At 41.1% G+C, this 18,130-nt stretch overlaps 1 protein-coding gene across 2 annotated transcripts in view; it reads left to right on the forward strand.

The window, feature by feature from the left end:
- DOCK11 (dedicator of cytokinesis 11) overlaps positions 1-18,130 on the forward strand; it is a 174,749-nt gene that overhangs the window by 80,947 nt on the left and 75,672 nt on the right. For both annotated transcript variants that reach the window (XM_040265135.1, XM_040265136.1), the window contains exons 11-16: positions 1,103-1,243; positions 2,465-2,677; positions 12,355-12,477; positions 14,057-14,139; positions 17,147-17,269; positions 17,485-17,561. In XM_040265135.1, the coding sequence (XP_040121069.1) occupies positions 1,103-1,243; positions 2,465-2,677; positions 12,355-12,477; positions 14,057-14,139; positions 17,147-17,269; positions 17,485-17,561 (760 nt within the window). The remainder of the gene's footprint in view (positions 1-1,102; positions 1,244-2,464; positions 2,678-12,354; positions 12,478-14,056; positions 14,140-17,146; positions 17,270-17,484; positions 17,562-18,130) is intronic.

An 18,130-nucleotide genomic window follows, 5' to 3' on the forward strand; every position in this document is an offset into this window, starting at 1 on the left:
TTCTTTGAGGAGGGGGGAGACAGATTCCTCCCCTGCTGGGAGGAATTTCTTGACTCTCAGTATCTTTTTTTAAACTTTATTTTGAAGTACCAATAATTTAAAAAATATACCTCAGTGGCAGCCAGGATTCATCCCCCAGCTCTGTTAGAAGCTGAGCTCAGTGGTTTTGTTTCCTATGCACATGCCTCACCCTCTGTCCATCATTTCAATGTAGGTGGTCCCCAGGGTTCCAGCCTCATCCTCCTCACCCTAGTTGCCACTGATTCTGAAATCCAGATCTCCAACCCACACCTTTCCTATTTTCTAACTGCTTACTTGTATCCTTTCAAACTCAGCATATCCTAAACTGAATTCATTGTCTCTATTCGCCCTCCCCTTATATATGCTGTTCATTTTTATTTCACAACTAAGTTTATAACATCACAATCTACTGAATTTCTACTGAATCTTCCAAGTTAGAGGCCATGGTGTTATTCTTGCCTCCCATATCCATTCATGTCAAATTTGTTTCATGCACAGCTCAGAAAAGAAACAAAATTCCTACCATCCTGGAGCACAGTATTTTGTGGGGAGGACAAACAATAAATAATGAAGTAAATGTTAAAAATAATGTTAGAAAATTAATTAAGGAAAGGGAGTATAGGCTGTCAGAGAATATATAATTCTATATAGGGAGTTAAGGAAGGTCTCTCTTTGGGACTGCCAATTGATTAGAGACTTGAGTGAAATGAGGGAGTAAACCATGCATCTATCTTGGGGGAAGAGAGTTCCTGACAGAACAGCAAGTTCAAAGGTCCTGAGGTGGGAGTGTACTTGGTGTGCTGGAAAAATAACCAAAGAGGCTGGTGGAGCTGAAACGGAGGAGGCAGGCTTGAGTGGTAGGAGATGAAATCAGAGGAGCATGGTCAGGAGTGAGGCAGGGATTTATATCAGTGTTGAACCTTAGTGTAAGAACGCTACAAAGGCTCATTGAATGAACAAATTAAGAGTTCAAATGAAGAATGGACAGAGATCTGTTAGATTTTGCAAGTTTTACTTAGAGATCTATGTTCATGTGAATTCTATTTTGGGAGGGAAATGATTCATATTATCTGTTTTTTAGAGGTTGGACTTTTCAGGAATTGAACCTGATATAAAGCCATTTGAGGAAAAGTGCAATAAACGTTTCTTGGTAAATTGCCATGATTTAATGTTCAATATCTTGGGTCAAGTTGGAGACAATACAAAAGGACCACTCACAAACGTATGTATGACTTTTTCTTCTACCTCCCTTAAACCAGTACATTAAAGAAACTATTGTTTTTGTTTTTGTTTTTTGCTGAGAACTAATTTACTGGGTGAAAATTCCATTGCTACATGTTACAGTAAATTTGACATGGAAGAATTTTATTTGTCTTTCTTTTGCCAGGATAGGAATATGTTTTCATCTTGAGAGGATTCATGAAAGTCTTACCTATTCAAAATAGCAGACAGAGTGGGTAGGCTCTTGACCTTCAGGAGGGACATATCTCCAGAACCTGGAAAGTCCTCAAATTTGTAAATTTTACTAGAGAATATAACTTCTGTGAAATTGACTCATAGCCATGAATAAGGAACACCAAAACCATGGAGGCACACAGAGGCTGTTCAGTTTGTCTCACTCACTATTCTCATAGAGTGAATTCATTGTGTTCTGAACAGAAAATTCTAATTATTAGCTGTCACGGATCATTTGAGCTGCTTAGGAATACTTGAAACTATGAATGTAAAATCGCCCAAAAGACTGCATTTTCTGTTCACCTTTTTTGTTTCCTTTTTGACGGGGGCGGGGGGGAAGGGAGTTCTAGTTTATGTTTGAAAAGTATCCAGTGATGATTTATTCTCTTATGAAGTAGCTGAGATGCACTAGCAGATTCTCGGTGTGTAAAGGGTTAATCTTTATGCCATCTGGCATGAAATTTCTCTTTGTGACCAGCTTTCAAATGCCATCTGTAGAGAGGAATAATGTCTTCCAAAACTGCTGATGGGGCAAAGCTTTTGTCAAGTAATTTGATTTTGACTGATATTAGCTCTTATTAAATGTATAATCAAGTAAGCTGTAATATAGAAAAAGGGAAGATTTATTTCTACTGTGTAATATTGGCATTATTTTTAGGTAATTTCAATAAGCCTATGGAGCATGAAAATTTATTCATAGAATAATTAATGTTCTTTAAGTGTGGCTTCTGATTTCTACTCATTTAAAAAAATTTGTAACTTATGAAATTACACAGGACAAAAGTTACAATTTGAGAGTCTGTTATTTAGAAAGCTCTTTCTCATATGCAAATGAGCCATAATACAATTTTAGCTGAATGTTGAACTCAGAAAAGAACTGTAATCACAGAAACTTGAATAAAAACAATTTTTCTGTAATTTGTGTCCCTCCCCCATCCCACCTAAAATAAAAGTCATTGTTTAAAAATGTAATGGTTTTCATTCCCAGGTTGAACCCTTTTTTATTAATCTTGCCTTGTTTGATGTGAAGAACAACTGTAAGATTTCAGCTGACTTCCATGTAGACTTGAATCCCCCATCTGTCCGTGAAATGCTGTGGGGCCCTTCAAGCCAACCAGCTACTGATGGTACCCCAAGAGGTTCTTCACCTGAGTCTTTCATTCACGGAATTGCTGAATCTCAGTTACGCTACATAAAGCAGGTAAGGAATCTTTTAGCCTTGGTAGCACGTTCAGAATAAGAAACAGAAAGACCCTTGGGTTCTTGCATAGTTTCAGGCCAATATTTTAATGTTTTCATGGGCATTCCATCTTTTGTAGGGTCTGTGTATAGTTGTTTTTCTGGTGACTGAAGTTGGAGGGGATAAAAGGGAAAACGGCAAATATGCTAATAATACCCTAGTGAAGTGGGACGTGATGGGAATCTCAAAGGAAGCATTTTGTGAGATGGAATGCAGATGACACAGACACACCCCTGGACTCATGCACAGACTTTTGAGCAAGGCAATAAGTACCCGAAAGGCTGTTTTCTTTGAAGAAAAAGTTGACCCGAAAATAACCTTCCCTCTCCCATTCCCATTTCGAGTAGGTAGCTTTAATGGAGCATAAACACTCCTTTCACAAGGAGTTCTTATGTCACAGCCATCCTGTCTGATACAAAGAATCCCCTTTAGAAGGAGTGAACTGTTCCCTTGCATTTTGACCTCTGATCAGACCAGAGGCCTTAAGAGGTTAGGCAGAGCAGAACTGATAGTCTGCCTTCTAGACTTGCAACTGAAAGGAAATTAGAGTGTTGCAGAGAACTAAAGCAGGAAGCAGCAGAACAAAGCAGCTCATACTGTAAGGAGATTTATTTTACCCCAAATAAAAATGTTATTCCTTCCATGTCCTGGCTATTGTAAATAGTGCTGCAATGAACTTTGGGTGCATGTGTCTTTTGAAAAGAAAGTGAAAGTTGCTCAGTTGTGTCCAACTCTTTACGACCCCATGGACTGTACAGTCCATGGAATTCTCCAGGGCAGAATACTGCAGGGGGTAGCCTTTCCCTTCTCCAGGGGATCTTCCCATCCCAGGGATTGAACCCAGGTCTTCCACATTGCAGGTGGATTCTTTACCAGCTGAGCCATCAGGGAAGCACGTGTCTTTTAGAATTGTGGTATTCTCAGGATACATGCCCTATTTGTGGGATTGCTGGGTCATATGGTAGTTGTATCCCTAGTTTTTAAAGGAATGTCCATATTGTTCTCTATAGTGGCTGTATCAATCTACATTCCCACCAACCATGTATATAATACAATATTACTCAGCCATAAAAAGGAACGAATTTGAGTCAGTTGTAGTGAGGTGGGTGAACCTGGAGCCTGTTCTATAGAATGAAGTAAGTCAGAAAGAGAAAAACAAATATCATAGATTAACACACACATATATATATGGAATCTAGAAAAATAGTACTGATGAACCCATTTGCAGGGAAGGAGTAGAGATGCAGATGTAGAGAGCAGACTTGTGGACGCAGCAGGGGAAGGAGAGGGCGGGACGAATTGAGAAAGTGGCACTGCCATATATACACTATCATGTGGAAGACAGCCAGCTAGTGGGAAGCTGCTGTGTAACACAGGGAGCCCAGCCTGGCGCTCTGTGACGACCTATGGGAGTGGGGAGGGAGGCTCTAGAGGAAGGAGACATATATATAATTATAGCTGATTTGCATTGTATAGCAGAAACCAAGACAACATTGTAAAACAGTTATTCCCTGATTTAAAAAAAAAAAGTTACTTTTTCTCCTGATTATAAAGATAAATACATTATTATGTAGAAAATTCAAAGAATACAAAAAGTACTAAAGAAGAAAATAAAAAATCACCACCCATAAATGATAACTATTAACATTTTGGCTAACATTTTTCTAAATATTTCCGTTGTGTATATGTAAACACATATATATTATGTGTACTCTTACAAACTGTATTATAGTCCTGCTGTTTTATACCTACTGTATTCATTGAACATCATGTTTATCATCCTATATCACTCTCTGGATCAGTTACATTCTTATTAAAGAATGATATGGTGATTTAGCTTATTAGGATATTTCTAATTATGGCATATCATAAATAACGCTGCATTATTGCATCCTTGTAGCTCATTTGTATTATCTCCTTAGAATAAATTTTAAGCATTGTGCATTTCGGTGTCAAAGATTATGCTCATTGATACAGATTGCCCAATAGTAGGGGACCTGACATGTGTTGTCACTCCCCTCTATGGGCTGTGGATCTGTGGTCGTTTTTCACCATGTTACCCCTCATTCCCTTGGGTTGTTACTTGACTGTGGTTGTCACATATATGAACATTCCACTCTGATGGCCTGTGCTTCTAAAAGAGAGATTGAGCAAAAAAAGTATTATAAGTATTTGAGAACCTGCTTTTGAATTATATGTTGAAAATTTTCCACACAATTCCAAATAAGTCCTTGTAAGCCAATGATGTATTTGCTGCCTTACTTCATTGTGTTCAGTTGTCTGTTCAACGCAAGAAGTTTGAATTGTAGTTTCAGATGTCATGCCATTTATAACCCAGGTCAGAAGAAAATCAACATTTTTTTAATATCTCTTGTGTGCTAGAATCTTCCACTGATGTCTCATGTAAACATAATTGTCTTGTAAAACATAATTATGACTGGTTTGCAAATCAGGGTGGCTAAGTAAGCTGCCTACCATGGCAAAGCCAGTAGTGGTGAAGGCGGGATTTAAACCTAGGTTTGTTTGAAAGACATCAGGCAACAAAATTAGGCAGAATGTAATTAAATGTGATATGTATAACACATTGATCACTGAGGAAGGCTTTCTTATCTCTCCTTGCTATTCTTTGGAACTCTGCATTCAAATTGGTATATCTTTCCTTTTCTCCTTTGCTTTTCACTTCTCTTTTTTTCACAGCTATTTGTAAGGTCTCCTCAGACAACCATTTTGCCTTTTTGCATTTCTTTTTCATAGCGATGATATTGATCACTGTCTCCTGTACAATGTCAGGAATCTCTGTCCATAGTTCTTCAGGCACTCCATCTATCAGATCTAATCCCTTGAATCTATTTGTCACTTCCACTGTATAATCGTAAGGGATTTAATTTAGATCATACCTGAATGGTCTAGTGGCTTTCCCTACTTTCTTCGATTTAAGTCTGAAATTGGCAATAAGAAGTTGCATGATCTGAGCCACAGTCCACTCCCAGTCTTGTTTTTGCTGACTGTATAGAGCTTCTCCATCTTTGGCTGCAAAGAATATAATCAATTTGATTTCGATATTGACCATCTGGTGATGTCCATGTGTAGAGTCTTCTCTTGTGTTGTTGGAAGAGGGTGTTTGCTATGATCAGTGCATTCTCTTGAAAGAACTCTATTAGCCTTTGCCCCGCTTCATTCTGTACTCCTAGGCCAAATTTGCCTGTTACTCCAGGTATTTCTTGACTTCCTATTTTTGCATTCCAGTCCCCTATAATGAAAAAGACATCATTTTTGGATGTTAGTTCTAGAATGTCTTGTATGTCTTCATAGAACAGTTCAACTTCAACTTCTTCAGCATTACTGGTTGGGGCATAGACTTGGATTACTGTGATATTGAATGGTTTGCCTTGGAAACGGACAGAGATCATTCTGTCATTTTTGAGATTGCATCCAAGTACTGCATTTCAGACTCTTTTCTTGACTATGAGGGATACTGCATTTCTTCTAAGGGATTCTTGCCCAAAGTAATAGATATAATGGTCATCTGAGTTAAATTCACCCATTCCAGTCCATTTTAGTTCTCTGATTCCTAAAATGTCAACATTCTCCTGTTTGACCACTTCCAATTTGCCTTGATTCATGGACCTAACATTCCAGGTTCCTATGCAATAGTGCTCTTTATAGCATCGGACTTTACTTCCATCACCAGTCACATCCACAGCTGGGTATTGTTTTTGCTTTGGCTCCATCTCTTCATTCTTTCTGGAGTTATTTCTCCACTGATCTCCAGTAGCATATTGGGCACCTACTGACCTGGGGAGTTCATCTTTCAGTGTCCTATCTTTTTGCCTTTTCATACTGTTCTTGGGGTTTTCAAGGCAAGAATAACTGAAGTGGTTTGCCATTCCTTTCTCCAGTGGACCACGTTTTGTCAAAACTCTCCACCATGACCCATCCATCTTGGGTGGCCCTACACAGCATGGCTCATAGTTTCATTGAGGTAGACAAGGCTGTGGTTCATGTGATCAGATTGGTTAGTTTTCTGTGATTGTGGTTTTCAGTCTGTCTGCTCTCTGATGGAGAAGGGTAAGAGGCTCATGGAAGCTTCCTGATGGGAGAGACTGACTGAGGGGGAAATTGGGTCTTGTTCTGATGGGTGGGCCGTCCTCAGTAAATCTTTAATCCAATTTTCTGTTGATGGATGGGGCTGTGTTCCCTCCTTGTTGTTTACCTAGGGCCAAACTATGGTGCAGATATGAAGATAATGGTGACCTCCTTCAAAAGATCCAGTGCATGCTCTGCTGCACTCAGTACCTCCAACCCTGCAGCAAGGCCATCGCTGACCTACACCTCTGCCAGAATCTCCTGGACTCTCAGGGCAAGTCTGAATCAGATAAATAAAGGACAGATGAATAAAGGACAGAAACGGTATGAACCTAACAGAAGCAGAAGATATTAAGAAGAGGTGGCAAGAATACACAGAAGAACTATACAAAAACGATCTTCAGGACCCAGATAATCATGATGGTGTGATCGCTCACCTAGAGCAGACATCCTGGAATGTGAAGTCAAGCGGGCCTTAGGAAGCATCACTAAGAACAAAGCTAGTGGAGGTGATGGAATTCCAGTTGAGCTAATTAAAATCCTAAAAGATGATGCTGTGAAAGTGCTGCACTCAATGTGCCAGCAAATTTGGAAAACTCAGCAGTGGCCACAGGACTGGAAAAGGTCAGTTTTCATTCCAATCCCAAAGAAAGGCAATGACACAGAATGCTCAAACAACCACACAATTGCACTCATCTCACATGCTAGTAAAGTAATGCTCAAAATTCTCCAAGCCAGACTTCAACAGTACATGAACTGTGAAATTCCAGGTGTTCAAACTGGTTTTAGAAAAGGCAGAGGAACCAGAGATCAAATTGCTAATGTCTGTTGGATCATTGAAAAAGCAAGAGAGTTCCAGAAAAACATCTATTTCTGCTTTATTGACTATGCCAAAGCCTTTGACTGTGTGGATCACAATAAACTGTGGAAAATTCTGAAAGAGATGGGAATACCAGACCACCTGACCTGCCTCGTGAGAAACCTGTATGCAGATCAGGAAGCAACAGTTAGAACTGGACATGGAGCAACAGATAGGTTGCAAATAGGAAAAGGAGTACGTCAAGGCTGTATATTGTCACCTTGCTTATTTAACTTATATGCAGGGTACATCATGAGAAACGCTGGGCTGGATGAAGCACGGGCTGGAATCAAGATTGCTGGGAGAAATATCAATAACGCCAGATATGCAGATGACACCACCCTTATGGCAGAAAGTGAAGAACTACTAAAGAGTCTCTTGATGAAAGTGAAAGAGGAGAGTGAAAAAGTTGGCTTAAAATCAACATTCAGAAAACTAAGATCATGGCATCTGGTCTCATCACTTCATGGGAAATAGATGGGGAAACAGTGGAAATAGTGTCAGACTTTATTTTGGGAGGCTCCAAAATCACTGCAGATGGTGACTGCAGCCATATAATTGAAAGACCCTTGCACCTTAGAAGAAAAGTTATGACCAACATAGACACCATATTAAAAAGCAGAGACATCATTTTGCCAACAAAATCTGTCTAGTCAAGGCTATGATTTTTCCAGTAGACATCTATGGATGTGAGAGTTGGACTATAAAGAAAACCTAGGGCCGAAGAATTGCTGCTTTTGAACTGTGGTGTTGGAGAAGACTCGAGAGTCCCTTGGACTGCAAGGAGATCCAACCAGTCCATCCTAAAGGAAATCTGTCCTGAGTATTCATTGGAAGGACTGATGCTGAAACTGAAACTCCAATACTTTGGCCACCTGATGTGAAGAACTGACTCATTTGAAAAGACCCTGATTCTGGGAAAGATTGAGGGCGGGAAGATGAGATGGTTGGATGGTAGCACCGACTCAACAGACATCAGTAAAGTTTGAGTAAACTCCGGGAGTTGGTGATGGACAGGGAAGCTTGGCGTGCTGCAGGTCATGAGGTCACAAAGGGCTAGACATGACTGAGCAACTGAACTGAACTGAACTGATGTATAACACAATGGGAGTGGAGGGGTTTGAAATGTGAGGAGGCTTCAGGGGTTGAAAGTTGACTTAGAAGATGGGACAGAAGTTGTGGGACCTCAGGGAGGTTTCAAAGGAGTAGATGAGAGCTGCAGAGGTGAGAATGAATGGAAGTAGCCTCAAATGGCTTGATCGTTTTGCACTCTTTTCCCAGATCCAGTAAAGATATTAGGAAGTGGTCATTTACTTCAAATAGTTGAACATTTCCTTTTGAAGAAGTCTTTTTCTTCCACTTCTTCCGTTTAGGACTAGGATGCAGTACTGTACAGGGAGAGATAATATTAGCAGATCTGAACACTAATCTGAGCTCACTGATTTTTTTTTCCAGCAATATTTTTTTCATTCTTCCTCTAGGTACTTTATCCGTATGAAGTCATTTATTTTTTCTTAATATTTATTTAGCTGTGCCAGGTCTTAGCATGTGGGATGTGGGATCTTTAGTTGTAGCAGTTGAACCTGGGTCCCCTTCATTGGGAGTGTGGGGTCTTAGCCACTGGACCACCAGGGAACTCCTTGTATGAAGTCATTTTATTCTTACCACATCCTAGTAAAGTAGATAGGGCCTATTCCTATCCCCATTTTACAGATGAGGAAACAGGCACGGAGCAACCAGGTGACTCATTCAAGGTCCCAGAGCTACTGTGGTGAGGAACAGGACCTGAATCAGGCTCAAACAGGCCCCAGAGTGCAGCTTCCCCCTTCCTGCCCCTCTGCTCCTGCCGTTCTGCTTCCCTGTCACCCTAGAGAGGGACACGGCGCTTCCCTGGCACTCGTGGAAAGTGTGAAGACCCCACCCCTACAGCAAGGCTGTTCCAGCGGCAGCAGGATCTACAGGAAGAGGCCACCCCCTCCCAGGGCTTGGTGGATGGTGGCGCTTGGGGGTTATTCTAGGCTCTCCCCATCTGCTGCTTGGAGAGTCTTTCTCTGTAGTTGCTTCCTGAGGAGCAACAGGTGACCACAGGGAAAGGAAGAAGCTGAGCCCATCGAGTAGTTCTACCTTCCTGACACCAAACAGCTCTTGTGACCAATCACTTCACTCTCAGCTGCCTGACAGTTCCTTCCCAAGTGCCCGGACAGAGCTCAGTGCCCTGGGTCTCTCAAGATGACCTAGAGTGGGGTCGTGGGGGAGGTGCTGACTCTTGGGAGTCTGTTTGTGTGCTCCCCATCGGGGGTCAGCAGGTGTGGAGCTAGTGCAAAAGGGCACTGCTTTCACGTGCCCTGCCGCACCCTGGGGGGCTGACCACTGGGAACTGGAGTGGGGACACCTGGCCCGTTCCTTGGAGGGAGGGGGCAGTGACGTGGGTGACAGTCACCCTGAAGAGAGGCAGGCAGTGCCATGCCTCCTTGGTGGGAAAGGAGGGCCTTGTCCTGAAGAGCCAGACTCCCAGGCCACCTGGGATTCCAGGGTGTTCTCTAGCTACGCCCCTGTGTTCTGAGGAGTGGGGAAGAGCTGGAAGCTAAGGGGCAAAAGGCAGAGCTGCCTCAGAGAGTGTCCCCCTACCTCGGGATCCTGGTTAGTTGAACAGTGAGCATCTCTGTTCAGCATTCTCCTGTGTCTAAGGTCCCCCATCCCAGAAAGCACTCGGCCCTGTGCCAACCCGCCAAATTTGCTCAGTACAGTGGGGCTGCTAGTGAGAGCAGTAGTCACGGGGATCATATAGTCAAAGCGGCTTCCTCTGATCAAATTGTCAAATCCTTTGACACGGTCATGTTCGTTTCTGACATCAGTGCTGGGAAATGGCTGGAGTACTGGGCACAGAAGGTGCTCAGTGAATGTTAGTTGCGGCAGTCAGCAGCGTTGCTCTTCTCATCCAGCTTTATCAGGTGAGACAATGGGAGCCTGTGTTGATAGGCTGAGCGGCTCTGTAGCCTGGGCTGTATTGTCTGGAAGCCCTGACTGCAATCGTCACCCACTTACTCACTGCACGAACCTCCCTATGCCTCAGTTTCTTAATCTGTAAGAAGTGTGTATCGTAGTGCCTGTGTTTGAAGGTTTTGATGAAGACGAGAAAAAAAAGTGAAAAATGTTAGTGGCTCAATCATGTCAAATTCTTTGTACCCCATCGACTATAGCTTGCCAGGCTCCTCTGTCCATGGAATTTCCCCAGGCAAGAATACTGGAGTGGCTTGCCATTCCCTTCTCCAGGGGATCTTCCCAAAGACTAAGGGGGAGGGTGCACAAAAGCTATCGAGCACAGTTATGTGACAATCGGAAGCCTGAGATTGTGCTCAAAAGCACTGTTCAGCATACTTTCTGTGGGTTGCTCCAGCACTCTGCCAGCTGCATCTCATAGCCCATGCAGCATGCTGCTGGCAGAACCAAAAATCGGGTTCTGTGACCTTGAGATGTTGGTTACTCTGGTAACCACTTACCTAATGTGCATTACTTCATTGAATCCACTCAAGAAGATTACAAAATAGCTATTCTTCTTTTCATAGCCCATTTCATAGATGGGAAATCTGAGCTATACAGAGGATGTGACTTTATCTAAACCCATAAATAGTGGGGCCAGAATATGAACCCAGTAAATTTGATTCCTCGGACAACTTTTAACCACTTTCTTCCATCCTTGCTGCTTGGGAATCTGAAGGTGAATCAGCCATAAGCCAGGACTCTTAGACGCCATTTGGATTTGGGGGGGATTACTTGGTGTCCTCTACTCAGTTTTCTCTTCTTTCCTGTCTACCTCAGAGAGTTCTGTCTGCAACAGATGAGCTCATGGGTCTGAAATGCTTTGAAAACTGGAACACACTATCTTAACACAGTTGGTAATATACCAAGCAGACAAAATAAAACTTGGTAGAGTCCCGACGATGGATTTTTCCATTCGAATTCACTTGTGTGATGTTCCTTTAAGCAACAGACATCACCACCTAATGGGCTATTTGGAATATATTATATTTGGAAAGAGCGGAGCTGGACACGAGATGGTATAGTTGTTCCCCATGGAACTTGGTAGCATCTACATTAGTCCCTAAAACAAAGTGTTTTGGGACAAAAGGAGTTTTTGGAGCACCAGAGCTCTTCTGCTGCAGCAAAGGAGTGTTTTCTATAGGATGATTTAGTTTTTATTCTATGAAGAACAGTAAAGTATTTTCATCCTTCTTGGCTACCTTTAATACTAGCTAAAGGTGAGTGAATTGCACTGGAGTTACAGGCAGCTACCTTTAAAAATGCATGAACTGTCCCACTTCAGAAATGCATGCTATTTTAGCACATGCTGCTTTAAGCCAAACAATACACATTGTATTGATGAGGCCTAAGGATGCACCTTGCATACACCGCCATACACAAGAGGCTAAGCAGTCAGGGTGACACCTACACTTTGGGGACTAATAGACGTGAGACTGATGACAAAATTGAAAATCTAGATTGAAAGAAACATCAATCAGGACCTTTGAAAACTGTATGAATGAAAATGCTATCTCTTACTAGGGCCCTGGACATGATCCTATGTTGAATATCAATATTCTGTGCCAAACACACTGCTAGAAATCACTAACCAAGCAACTGTATGCATGAGATTGCATTAAAGAAAAATCTAACGGAAGGAATTTTTTTCCAGGGAATTTTCTCAGTGACGAATCCACATCCTGAAATTTACCTGGTTGCAAGAATTGAAAAGGTTCTCCAAGGAAACATCACACACTGTGCGGAACCCTACATCAAAAATTCTGACCCGGCAAAGGTATTTATAAAGATAATTTGTGAGCATTTCAGCCAAATGCAAAAGTTGCCTTTTATTGATACTTTGAATGATATTGTCAATGATGCCTCTAAAAAGAAAGACAATAACAACAACAATAACAAAAAACCAACATTCTTTCAGCATGCAATATATTCTGAAAATATTGTGTGCTCTGTGAGTATGCATGTTTAAGCTTGAAAATGACTTTTTTTTTCCCCTTTTCACATGGCAATCTGATTTTTGCTTGTTCATCAAAATCAGAGCTAAAGGCTTTTAGGCAACATATGTTCATTGACACTGTATCCTTGGAAATACCTACTCTTTCTTTATTCCCAGCCCTGCATATAGCCAAAGATGTCAGAGCAATGAGGGTAAAAATGACCCAGGTCCTGCAGTTTCCAAATGCCAGAGTGTATTGAAATTTACTCCTGTCTCTGATGAAATGAGAAAAGAAAGACAAGATAGTGAGCCATTCATGAAACTTCAGGGTATTCAATTTGAAGTTTATTCTGAGGTTTTTGCACTTCCTACTTTTTAAACATCACACCTGTCTGTCTTTCCTATAATGTTGGTGTGTGAAGGGGCAGGGATTGTAGGAAGATTGCCTATAGGAGGGCATGGCAACCCACTCCAGTATTCTTGTCTGGAGAATCCCCATGGACAGAGGAGCCTGATGGGCTACAGTCCATGGGGTCACAAAGAATCAGACACAATCTTTAAATGGCAATCTTAAAAGTCGGCGACCCAGATAATTCTCCAAATTTCTGGATCATGAATTCTGAACTTTTGGAAATTATTGATCTGATCCTCTCTCATTTTATAAATGAGAAAAGTCAGGCCCAAAGATGGAAAGCATTCATGGCATAGTTCGTTAGCGGCAGTCAAGCTTCTGAGTATTTATGAGTCAGTCTGTTGTATGTAGCCTTTAGTTGTGGATCAAAATAGTGTTATTAAGTGGGAGATGCTGAGGAGACGAATGACTAATTTGTGGGGGGAAAGTCTCAACAATGTAGATAAAAGCCTTCATCATTCTGTATTCCTAGGGATAGCATAGAGGCAGCATTTCACAGCCTGTTTAGACTCTATAGGAAGTTTATCTCCTTTGTCATCTCCCGGTGCCTGTGCAAACAGCAGCTACTGCCCACACTAAACTAATTGCATTGATTCTTGATCATTTGGCTTTTATCTTGGGAGTAAAAAGGTCAGCAGTACCCAGAACTAACTTCACCCAAGTGTGATAAGTATATGCCTGCTCATGTGTGAAAGGAAATAGACATTAAAACTGCTAAATTTTTTCCCAGTAGCAGTCTTCAGTACAAAACATGCCCTATATCTATTTTGTTTGTCTTCTGATATCTTGATGAGGGCTCTGTTGATGAGAAAATCCATAACCTTAGGAAATACTTTATCTTGAAAAGTGGGTGGCTGATGTGTGTTGTGTTTTATTTATAACTATTTCTGTATCTTGTTTTCCTAGTTTTTGATGTTTTATATCAGTAAGTTGGGGAAATTATTTTTTCTGGGTGAGTCTCTGATAGTTTAGACAAATCTGAGCCTATCTTTTTATTTCTAACCTCAGACGGCCCAGAAAGTGCACAGGACAGCTAAGCAAGTGTGTAGCCGCCTTGGACAATACAGAATGCCCTTTGCTTGGGCTGCCAGGTTTGTACAAATATATTTCTGACCCATCTATTCATGCTTCTATGTGAAGTTGAGGGCTATTGTCCTTGCCGGCAGCATTTAGAAGTCTGTTTCTGACAAACCAGTTATATATTGGGACACTTCGGATGTGTCTCAGTCCATTCAGGCTGCCATAACAAGTTAGACTGGGTGGTTTAAACAACAGACGTTCGTTTCTGACAATTTCTGAGGTTAGAAACTTGAGATCAGAGTGCATGGTTGGGTTCTGGTGAGGACTCTTTTCCAGGTTTTAGACAACCAGTTTCTCCCTGTCGTCTCACATAGTGAAATGAGAGCAGGCTATCTCTCTGGCCTCTTATAAGGACACTAATCCTATTCATAAGGGCTACATCCTCATGACTGAATCACCTCTCAAAGGCCATACAAATACCATCACCTTGGGGATTAGATCTCAACATATGAATTTGGGGGTGTAGGGGCAGCAGAGTGACACAAACATTCAATCTATAGCAGGATGTAAATATTCTTTCTTTTAGAATTTGCTGTGCCTCAAAGACCCTTTCATTTTTTCAAATGTCTTGCTTCAGGGAAATTTTCTTTGGCTTGGGTTACTGATCTGACTGACACCACTTAATTTTATTGCACTTTAAAACAGAGCTTATTTGCTAAAGTGATGGAATTTTTTTTTCCAAAAAACCAGAAATTGCAGTGAATTATGTACAATGTGCCCACTATTTTAGAGTTGGCTGGGTTTATGCTTTGAAAAGCCATCATAGAGTAATTCTGAAAAACATACTAAAAACTAGAAGGCGAAAAATGTAGTTGCTCAGTGCAAGTGTGTAATTACTTAGTAGATTTTCTTGCTTTCTGATGACAAATTTTGCAGCTTCTTCAGGGGTAGTATATTGGGAAGTGTGTTAATTGTACCACATATCTGATGGTGGTTTACATGATTTTTCTCTAAATCTTGCCAGTCTACCTACAGTGATGACTGAAACTGTATTCCTCGCTTATACGCCCTTTGAAGTACAAGTTCACTGACTTGTTTATGGTACAGCCTGTACAGCTCACTGGAACTTCTGGGGAAAGGGCACTATGTTCTGAATAATTCAACGAGTTATGTTCAGTGGGTGCTGGGGAGTACCATAAGGGTAGGAGGTTTAAGTTCAGTAACTGTTCTATCACTATAATCATTTCACTTGGGAGAGGGTCTCAAAATGCGTTATATGTTGGTAGATGAAAAGGCACCTTGTCCTTATTTTGCCAACTAGTAAGAAATGCTAGCCAAGGATAGGTCAAGGGCAAAGAGTAGTGGAAGGTGGTATACTTAGCTGTTCCAGAAGGTGAAACATACTTAGTGATGCTCCAGTGGCTGCTGCTGTTACTATTGGTCAGAAAGTTCATTCAGGTTTTAAAAACCAGAATGAACTTTTTGGCCAGCCCAATATTTATGGTAATTAAGTGCTAACTGTACAAGGTGGGCTTCCCAGGCGGTGCTAGTGGTAAAGAACCTACATGCCAATGCAGGAGTCATAAGAGACACAGGTTCGATCCCTGAGTCGGGAAGATCCCCTGGAGGAGGAAATGGCAACCCATTCCAGTTTTCTTGCTTGGAGAATCTCACGGACAGAGGAGCCTGGTGGGCTGCAGTCCATAGGGTTTCAAAGAGTCAGACACGACTGAAGAGACTTAACACACAGGCACATACAAGGTAGAGGTCTACGTGCTTAATGTATATTTCTTTTTGAGGTAGGTACTGTTGTCCCCCATCTTGGAGATGAGGAATTTGAGTCACAGAAATGAAAAAATAAATCCTTGCCTAAGTTCACATGGCATGTGTGTAAGCAGGTCTTACAACTAACAGGACCTGAATTCAGAGCCCACTATAGACAGCCATGGCACATGCTCTCCACCCCTTTTTAGGCCACATCAGTAACTGCTTGATGCTAATGTGCTTGTAGAAAAATACATTATAAAATCTTCAAAGTTAGAAGCTTTAATACCCAGTTCTGATGTGGAATTATGCTGTTTTTTTTCCCTTCTTAAATTATTTTGGTTGTTAGCAGCGACAGGAACTGACTCTAAAGGCTTGGCTGGGATATTTAAAAGCTGTGTGATAAACCCCTGTTTACTGAAAATAAAGGAGGTATGCTTAGAAGTAGGACTGATAGTTAGTGCCTTTAACCACATTTTTCAGAGGCTCTGCCAGGGGAGATTGTGCTTTTGGCCATAGTTGCTTCCAGTGCATTGGGTGCTTGTATATTACTTCCTGTTCTGGCAGTAAAATAGCTACTTTGAAAATGAAAGAAGAGAAGGAGGAGGGAATAATTCTAATTCATATTAGAAATTTTATAGATATATTATAAACTCTATATAAGTTGATCTTAAAGATCTAATTCAATTTTTATCAACTTCACTGAGATATAATTTATCTTTGATTAAAATGCACATTTATATGTCCAGCTTGATAAATTTTCACAGATGTATGTAGTCATATAACTACCACCCCAACCAAGATCTAGAACATTTCTATCACTCCAGAGTTCCTCACATCCCTGTCCAACCAGCCATCCACTCCCAGCCAGGCAACCACTGACCTTAGCTGACTTTTACCTATTCTGGACTTCATATCAATGGAATCATGCAGTATGTAACCTTGCCTATGGTTTCTTGTTCTCAGTCTGTTTTTGTATTTTATCCATAATGTTGTATCAGTTGTTCATTGAGTAGTATTTCATTGTAAGAATATACCACGATTTGTTTATTCATTCATTTGTTGGTGAATATCTGGGTGGTTGCCAGTTTGGGGCTATAACAAATAAATCTGCTGTGAACATTCAAGTACCATGTGGAAATATGCCTAGGAGTTGCATCGCAGGATCAGAGGGTAGGTGTATGCTTAACTTCATGAGAAACTGCCAAATTATTTTCCAAAAGAGTTTCACCATTTTATGTTCCCATCACCACTATTTGATCTTAATTTATCCATACTTTCAAGTTAAAAAAAAACCCTCTGTTGCTCTTTTAGGCCCATTTTCAAAGATATTCAAGGCTCTCTCGAGCTGGATGGGAGATTTTCTCCTTTGTATAAACAAGATAGTAGCAAGCTTTCCAATGAAGACATTCTCAAATTGCTCTCGGAATACAAGAAGTAAGTGTTTTAGAGTTACTGCAGTAAATCAATGTCATAGATGAATTATAATTTCTTTGAATGATGAATGTGAGTCATATGTGGGAAAAATCAAATGTTGGAGCATTTGGATTTGGAAGCATTTGGAAGTTTGAATAAACGGTAACCAGTGCACTTAGTAATCATATTTTTTAATCATATTTTTTGAATATAAAATATTCTTATTTTACATCTAGGCCAGAGAAGACCAAATTGCAGATTATTCCTGGGCAGCTAAACATCACAGTAGAATGTGTTCCTGTGGATTTTTCAAGTAAGAACTTACATATTGCAAATAAACCTAAAAGGCTACGTTTGAATCTCAGGGTTTTTATTTTTTTAATGTTTATTTATTTCACGGTGCCAGGTCTTAGTTGCGGCACGTGACCTCTTAGTTGTGGCATGTGGGATCTAGTTCCCTGACTAGTGATCGAACCTGGGCCCCCTGCTTTGAGAGCACTGAACTACCACCAGGGAAGTCTCTGAAGCACAGGTGTTTTATCTTCCTAACATTTTTCTTGAGATTTAAATGGTGTATTTGTTTCCTAGGGCTGCTGTAAGAAAGTATTACAAACTGGGTGGCTTAAAACCACAAATTTACTCTCTTGTGGTTCTAGAGGCTGGGAGTCAAAATCAAGGCGTCGGCATGGCCACGCTCCCTCTCAGGGCTCTGAGGAAGAATCTCTTCTTCCTAGCTTCTAGTGGCTGTTGGCTAGCCTGGGCATCCCTTGGCTTATAGATGCATCATTCTGGTCTCTGCCTCTGTCCTCATGGTCTTCTACTAAGAGCACCAGTCATTGGATTTAAGGCCCGCCTTAATCTATTATATGGGCTTCCCTGGTG

The sequence above is a fragment of the Oryx dammah genome, unplaced genomic scaffold (genome assembly GCF_014754425.2).
Source record: "Oryx dammah isolate SB20612 unplaced genomic scaffold, SCBI_Odam_1.1 HiC_scaffold_23, whole genome shotgun sequence".
NCBI classification, from domain to species: domain Eukaryota; kingdom Metazoa; phylum Chordata; class Mammalia; order Artiodactyla; family Bovidae; genus Oryx; species Oryx dammah.